Source organism: Natator depressus, chromosome 1 (assembly GCF_965152275.1).
Source record: "Natator depressus isolate rNatDep1 chromosome 1, rNatDep2.hap1, whole genome shotgun sequence".
Classification (NCBI taxonomy): Eukaryota; Metazoa; Chordata; order Testudines; family Cheloniidae; genus Natator; species Natator depressus.
The window spans coordinates 224217907-224225800 of NC_134234.1; the positions used below are offsets into that span (position 1 = coordinate 224217907).

At 43.2% G+C, this 7894-nt stretch overlaps 1 protein-coding gene across 1 annotated transcript in view; it reads right to left on the minus strand.

The window, feature by feature from the left end:
* LOC141985187 (uncharacterized) overlaps positions 1-7631 on the minus strand; it is a 12232-nt gene extending 4601 nt beyond the window's left edge. The window contains exons 1-3 of the mRNA XM_074949087.1: positions 7550-7631; positions 2147-2302; positions 1-81 (exon numbers count right to left, since the gene is read on the minus strand). The exon at positions 1-81 is cut by the window's left edge and continues 157 nt beyond it. Coding sequence (XP_074805188.1) covers positions 1-81; positions 2147-2302; positions 7550-7631 — 319 coding nt within the window. The remainder of the gene's footprint in view (positions 82-2146; positions 2303-7549) is intronic.
* Positions 7632-7894: the final 263 nt, after the last annotated feature.

Here is a 7894-nt window from a genome sequence, read left to right on the forward strand (position 1 = left end):
CACTCTTGAATTCTCCCGCAAAGTAAACTTGGGCAGTAGAAGAAGAGTGGAGGGATTTGATCTGATCGGTGTCTGTCACAGCTTGAAAAAGGACAGGATAAAATTTCACATTAATCATATGACCAATCAATGCAGCAAGACCATAACCTATTACCGATGCTGCAGTTTGCAGATGTTATTTAAGAAAGGGCTCAAGCATCCCATACAGGGGAGTAAGGAACCATAAGGTGCCCCTTTCTCTCCCCTGGGTAGGCAACATGGGTTATAATGTGTAGGAGAAGTAGCTGCCCTGCAGGTGTTATTTCCTCACCAGTGCAGATAGGCGAGGAGTGGATAGAGCATTGGCACAGGATGAGCTGACACAGAGGGGGACAGATTGCAAGATGCCAACCTAGTCCTCGTTGTCTGTATTAATGAGGGAAGAAAGGATAGTGTGAAAATAGAACTGAACTTTGAAAATGATTTTCTCTCCCAAATTTACAGTGTGCACATAACTCACGGGCCACAACCATGGTGCCTCAACTAAGCAACATCGTGACTAGCCAGGGGCCAGAGTAGGTATATGGATTGAGCAGTGTGGGTATCTATAGGGCATGGATTGGATAACATGGCTACTTGCAGGAAGAACTGGTTGGAAAACAGAAAAAACTTTAATGGAAATTCTCTTTGAAAAATGGTTCCACCTTTTTTCAGGAAAAAGCTTTAAACAAAAGTTTTCTGACTAGCTGTCCCTGAAGGCCACAGCCATGTTGCAGGGAATGAGACGCCTCCAGGACAATTATAGGGCACAGATGTGATGCCTGTGTCCTGGCCTTACAGAGCCACTAAGGATGCCCACAACCCATGCAGCATGAGTGGGAATATGAATAGAGGAGCAAGAAAAGCCCCCCAGAAAGGAGCAAGAATTTATTTTTAAAAATAGAAAGAAGAAAGAGAGGGAAAAACAGATGAAAAGGAAAAGAAAGAATGGAGACCAAAGACAGGACATGTCAGAGAGGGAGAACAGACAGAAAAAAAGATGTCGCACATGTGTCAGAACATGGCACAAGGAGACAGGTGGAGGCGACTATTGGCCAGTGCATCACAGAGGAGGGTGGCAGGGCCGTCCTTACCCATACACAAAGTACGCAGCTGCATAGGGCACCAGGAAATTTGGGGCACCAAATTTCTTGGTGGCCTACGCAGCTGCGTGCAGCTCCGGCCCCTGCTCCGCCTCTTCCCCATGGCCCCCATCCCTACCCCGCCCCAGCCCCGCCTCTTCCCACCCCTGCTCCACCCCAGCCCCTTCCTCCACCTCTTCCTGCCGCCCGGTGAGTGCAGGGTCGGGCCTGCCTTGCACTCACCAGACGGCGGGAAGTGGAGCGACATGGCCACAGCCCACTCCGCCGGCTTGTGCTGGGGGCCAGTTCCCCCCCCTGCTCCCCCCAAGCCTGCTCCTGCCTCCCCCTGCAGAGGCCTGGGGCCACATACACCCCCAAAGGGCGGGAGATGGGGGCTGCGTAGGGCACCAAAATGGCTAGGGCTGGCCCTGCAGGGTGGGCTCAAAAAATAACTGGGAACCACTGCTTTAGGACCTCAGCACCATTAAGTGACTAGCATTGTCTACTGAATGATGCCACAAACTTACTACAAAATTATCACACTCTCTGGTGACCCTGGTACTGAATATTATAGAACAATATGCAAAAAGCCTCAGGCCTAGCCTGGATTCCACTCATAAATTCAATACTGAAATCCAGCCAGGATTCCTACTCATAGTGACTTAAAGTCATTGCTATCTGAATGCAGTGGACTGTGTGGCATGACCTGCTGGTATCAGTTAAGTTGCTGCTAGACAGGTGGCTATATCAAAAAGACTGTCTAACCATAGTTGTTCGCCTTTTTGACAGTCCCATTAAAGGGCAAGGATTGATGGGCATGGAGATCTCACATAGAAATCGTCCTTCTAAGTCATGGTTGAGTCACATCAGTGAGGCATTGTGAGGAAGCTTGCACTGTTGTTGCTCATACTCTATCTGGTCTTCTGTGGATGGCTGGAGGACTTTGGCCTTTGAGGGTGTCCATCTGTCATGGTTTATAACGAATAAAATAATGACAAGTTAAAAGAATCGACAAATCAAAAGAGAAAATCAAGAATACGTCTTACCTGGCATAGCAACTTTATCACCAACAGCCGCTACTGCTGGTCTAATCGTGGTGGGTGTGAATTGAGAGGAAGGAATACACTTAGGAATATTAACAATGAAAGATGAACTCATTCTTGCTGCTAAAATCACGCTCGCATTTGGAAAGAAATCTAGTGCTGGAAATGAAAAAAAGATAATGTTAGAGCAAATTTGTTTCCATGTAAATATATGATGACCAGGAAATTTAGCTAATGGATATTGATTTATTTCTTAGAGCTGATGGGGAAGTAACTTTTTTCCATCATGAAAAATCTCTAGGGACACAAAAAAAATTATTTTTTTCATTTTCATTGACATTTTTCAGGTTTTTGGGTTTTTGGCAATGAAAGCCAAAATTATTCAACAAAATGGAAACGTTTTCACAAGAACTTTCTTTTCATTGAAAAGCCATTTTCCACTGTAAAAATGCTCTGATAGACATTTTGGAACAGCTTCACTATTTATCTTGTGCTTTTTTTCTTTTCTTTTCTTTTCTTTTCTTTTTTTTTAATGCTACAGACACTCAAGGAACAGATCAAATGTTTAGGAGAGAATCTTAGTTATTTTAATTAGGTGAATGTACCCATGAAACTTACGGTTTGCGGTTACTACTAAAGTAACCAAACTGGTTTCGAGTTCCTCGCTGGGTCTGTGGTTGGGAGCGCAGCAGAGGCCCCTCTTGAGTGCAGAATACCTTACCTTGTTCTGCTTTATATATCTATGTCGAAAAACATAAACAATATCTACTAACCTAAGAACTAAGCTTACTAGCCTCTCTGAAAAAGACGTGCTGCCACTCCCCTAAAGCCACACTCCCTGCTATTTAAAGGAATTAAAGAGTTACACGCTGTTTGATTTTAATAAATTGTTAATCTATTTTAAAATAATCTATTTTAAAAACATAGGGCCAGATTCTCTGTTACTCCAGTCCAGCCCTGAGCACAGGGCCCATTGGAGGCAGGGGAAGGTGTGGCTTGAAGCTATGTTTGCACTTCCCTAATTATAGCCCCAGCCCCAACCCGAAAGCTTTGATGCTTCCACTTTCTAAATTCAGTGCCCAGGTGAGAAGCCAACCTCTCTCCCACAGCTATTGAAAAAGAGGAGGATGCTGGGATTCCTACCAGGCTGCTGTCCCTTGAGTCTGTTTGGAAGCCCCATCTTTCCTATCAGCCATTAGGTAGTATGTGACTGATAAATTCCTACCCAGGCCTCTGACTCTGGAAAGGAGAAGGACAATTCCCTCTGACAGTTCACTCCCTCTGTTCTCAGAGCCTTCTGCTATTTTAACCCTCCTGCAGCTTCCTGGCTGCTGTGGTGGAGGGAATCTGAAGAGTGGTAAAGCCTCCACTGCTCCACTCTTCCATTAGCTCTCTTAGCTGCTGAGAGGCTTGGGATTTTGGTTCTCTACCTCTCCCCCACCCGTGCTTTTCAGTCTTCCTCCTAGCAAATAGCCCCAGCACCTGCTACTGCTGATGCCCACTACTTTCCCAAACAGCTGCAGAATGAACCTCATCTAATTCTTGTCAGCTCCATTGTTGCCCACAAGATACTGAACAGCAGCTGTGAAATCTCAAATGGTCAGTTTTCACTCTGTTGCTGCTTCGGGGGTCTTGAAGCAGCAGCAGAAGCACTGGGGCTGTCTGACTGCAGTCTTAGGAAGACAGCACTGCAATGGCTTACATTCTGTTCACAGCTGGAAGGTTTTCTGCGTCACCATAAGGGCCAGAATCCTTAACATAAAATAAAAGAAAGGAAGCTTAGATTCTTCAGAAGCTGTTGGCAACCATCTGGGAAAATTTCTTACTTGCAGTAGATAAGTTAGTTTTTCAAGCTCTCTGTGAGGGTATTGTATGGAGTCAGTAGCAGATCAGTTTATAGTGAGAAGCATTTGTAGTTATAAAACATTAATATTATAGCTAGTTTAAACATCAGCCTTTATACACTTAAAAACAACTCTTTATATTTTTAATAACATCTCTCCTCCTCATTAATGCCCCCAAACAAGTAAAAAATGCTTCTCGTTACCAAGGAAAACAAATATGGAGACATTTGGTAGATATGACGTACAAAACAAAACAAACAAAAAACACAGACCTTTTTATAAAAGTGAAGAACATCAATGTCGATGAGGGAGGCAAAGGCAGCTTTATACTACTTTTCCATGCCCACAATCCAGGGGTCAGCCATATGTTAAAGCAGCTTACGGGGCTGCTCTAACTTTCACAGCTAGAACAGTCTCCTAAGGACTGTTTCAATGGCAGAGAATTGATGCCCACTATGTAGATGGAAGAGATTTGACTATTTTGACCATAAGCCTTAGGCTTGGCTTCCCTTTAGAAGACTATAGCCCTATCTGTACTAGTAGAAAGCTAAACTGGTTCTGAAATGGGTTTCCAACTACTGTCAAGTCAGCGAGTCCACACTACTTGTCATGCTAGATGCTTGCTTAAGCACACATGTATCAAACAAAATTGCAATATGCAGATGCAGAATGTTCCATCTACTTTTATACCATGTGAATTTGAGGAACTCAGCTTGTAGCTTTGAGGGACGCTATCAGATACTTGAGGCTATGTCTACATTACACTACAATAAATCACCCCCATGAGTGACATAAGTTACACCAACATAAGCACTCATCTGCACAGTGCTATGTCGGTGTGGAGAGCTTTTCCCACCAACATAGCTCCTGCCACTCACGGAGGTGGTTTTATTATGCCAACGGGAGAGCTCGGAGATGGGAGATGCATTGCAGCTGCACCACTGAGAACTTGACTTCAATGAGACTACTCATATGCTTAAAGTTAGACACATGCTTAAGTACGTTGCTGAACTGGGGCCTAAAACTAACGTAACAGAGTGGAGAATCAGGTCCTTAATATTCTCTAATGCAGGGGTTCTCAACCCTTTTCTCTCTGAAGCTCCCCACAGCATGCTGTAAAAACTCCACGGCCCACCTGTGCCACAATAACTGGTTTTCTGCATATAAAAGCCAGGGCTGGCATTAGGGGGTAACAAGCAGGGCAATTGCCTGAGGTCCCACACCACCGGGGCCCCCGCAAAGCTAAGTTGCTCACGCTTCAGCTCTGGATGGTGGGGCTCAGGGACCCGGACTTCATCCCCATGCAGTAGGGCTTCAGCTTTCTGCCCTAAGCCCCAGCAAATCTAATGCCAGCCATGCTTTGGCAGCCCCCCTGAAATCTTCTCGCAGCCCCCCAGGGGGCCTCAGACCCCTAGTTGAGAATGCTCTAATGTACTGTTAGTAATGACTGGGGTTTTTTTTTACATGTGACTTTTAATCTGACAGTATTCCCCTTAGTCACATCTGAGATAAAGCCCTTGGGCTCTCCTGTGCTTGCTGGAAGAACAGGTATAGCATTGTAGTCAGCCTGGATACCAATGTAATGTGAGCCAGTTCATTGTGCTCTCTACAGGGCCTTTGGCCATTTGTCCTAATGCTAATTCTTTTTCCTTTTGCATTCTGATGTACTGATTTCAGTTGTACGCAGTGTAGCTGTAGCCCTGTGGATCCCCGGATACTAGGGAGACAAGGTGGGCGAGGTAATATATTTTATTGGACCATCTTCTGTTGGTGAGAGAGAGAGAAGCTGTCGAACTACACAGAGCTATTCTTCAGGTCTGGGGAAAGGAACTCCCAGCGTCTGTTCCACCTTGCATTTTGCTATGACCCTGGGAGTCCCTTTCCCCAGACCTGAAGAAGAGCTCTGTGTAGCTCGACAGCGTCTCTCTCTCTCACCAACAGAAGCTGGTCCAATAAAAGCGATTACCACATCCACCTGACTTTGCCTCTCTGATTTCAATTTTGTTTACTTTGTTATGCTGAAGACCCTGATCTTTCAGTCCTTAGGCAAAACTCCCATGGAATTTTTTCGTGCTTGAGGACTGCAGGGCTGGAGCCAAAGGCCCAGACTCAGCTCTGAATAGAAACCCAGAGCATCTTGAACGGCCTTACTTTGGGTTTACACTGGTATCACAGAGAGCAGAATCTGGTCCAAAATGTAAAAATAAATAGTGCCATTAATGAATTACTAACAGTAGATTGTTTTCTAATACCTCCTTTCATTCAGAAGGAATCAACAGAGTTTTAAAGAATGTACCTATCACTCAACAAAGACCTGATCCAACTCCTGTTATAATCAATGGAAAGACTCTCATTGACTTCAGGCAGTATTGGGTTGGGCGCTAAGTGAACACATTATTATACGCATAATGAAATATGCTGTGGGCTTCATTTTCAGAGGCGCTGAGCACCTGTACCTCCAATGACTGCTGAAAATCAACCTCTATATGAATACTGAATTAGGGGTGAAGAAAAGGGTCAAGAGTAGGTGTGTTTGACCTTAAAAATGTTGCACTCCTATAAAGAATAATAGGGTCTCTATCTGCACTGACTGTACTCTAATGAGAACTAAAATGCTTATATAGATAAATGAAGTGACCTTACACATTTCTCCTATGCATGTGCACTATTTATCTTCCCTTGACTAAGACAGTACAGAATGTTACCAACAACTTTCCTGCCTTTAGTATTCTATCACCCTTTGGGAGCATTCTGATCAGTGTGACAGACACTGCTGAATTACAAGATGGTTACAATGTATAAGTCTGTTGCAGTATATCAGAGACATTTTCCTTTCTTCTTCTTACAAACTACACCAGGAGAAAGGAGATCATACAATCTGGTACTTTCCTAATACCATTTTTTATTTTGGCTTCAATTTAGATAGTTTCTTTTCACCTATCATTCATGTAGCATGGAATTTTAATTTTTTTCTTTGTTCAGTACACATATAAATATCAGATTTAAAGGACAAAATTCTTTTCTCAGTTACACCTGTATAAATCTAGAGTAATTTGATTTATTATTAGCTTTATTAATATTACCTATTCTTATTATTTTATATAGTGCCATGTTCATGCATGGAGCTGTACATATCAGTAAATTTCTTAAGGAAAAGGTATAATTTCTTGCCCACACTATGACAGTGGAAGTTGAAGTCCATGGAGATACTTCAGACCTATGCTGGTGTAAACGATGGCAGAATTTGGCCTGAAATGGTTCAAAATTCTGTATCAAATAGAATTATGTTTTACAATCAAGGGTTCACGTGGGAAATACGTATATCTTCTAACAAAGACATTTATTTGCCTGTAAAACTCCTTATATGCATGGCTCTACATAAATAATAATACCAAAATCTGAAATAAAATTAAATATTGCTATATTATTTCCTGTTCAGCTAAACCTGGGTTGCGCTGTTACAGCATCAATTCGGCTGAGCATTACTAAACATAAATACGTTAATTCAAAGCATAAAACCCAATGTAGCTTACTACTACTGAAACAGAAATGTGGTACTTACAGATTTTGTCTAAACTGGACAGTTGAACAGTCCATCCTATTCCAAGGCAGCCAGCAAAGCAAACCAGCTGAATTAGCTTCATTGCTGTAATGTGAAGGGATTAGTCCTACTTGGTGGACAACTGAGAAGTTTTTTGGTCTATAGATGTTCTGCCTTGGAAAAGTGGGAGGGATTTGCATTCATTAAACAGGTACATGGAAGGGGGATGGGAGAAAAGGAAGAGAGGAGACAAGGGAGAGGCATGTACTAGATAAAGCTGCAATTCTTGTCACACAGTGAGGCAACAACATGGGTGTAAAGGTAATGGGAACTTTAAGGACTTGATCCAGTAAAGGGCTTAGAAGT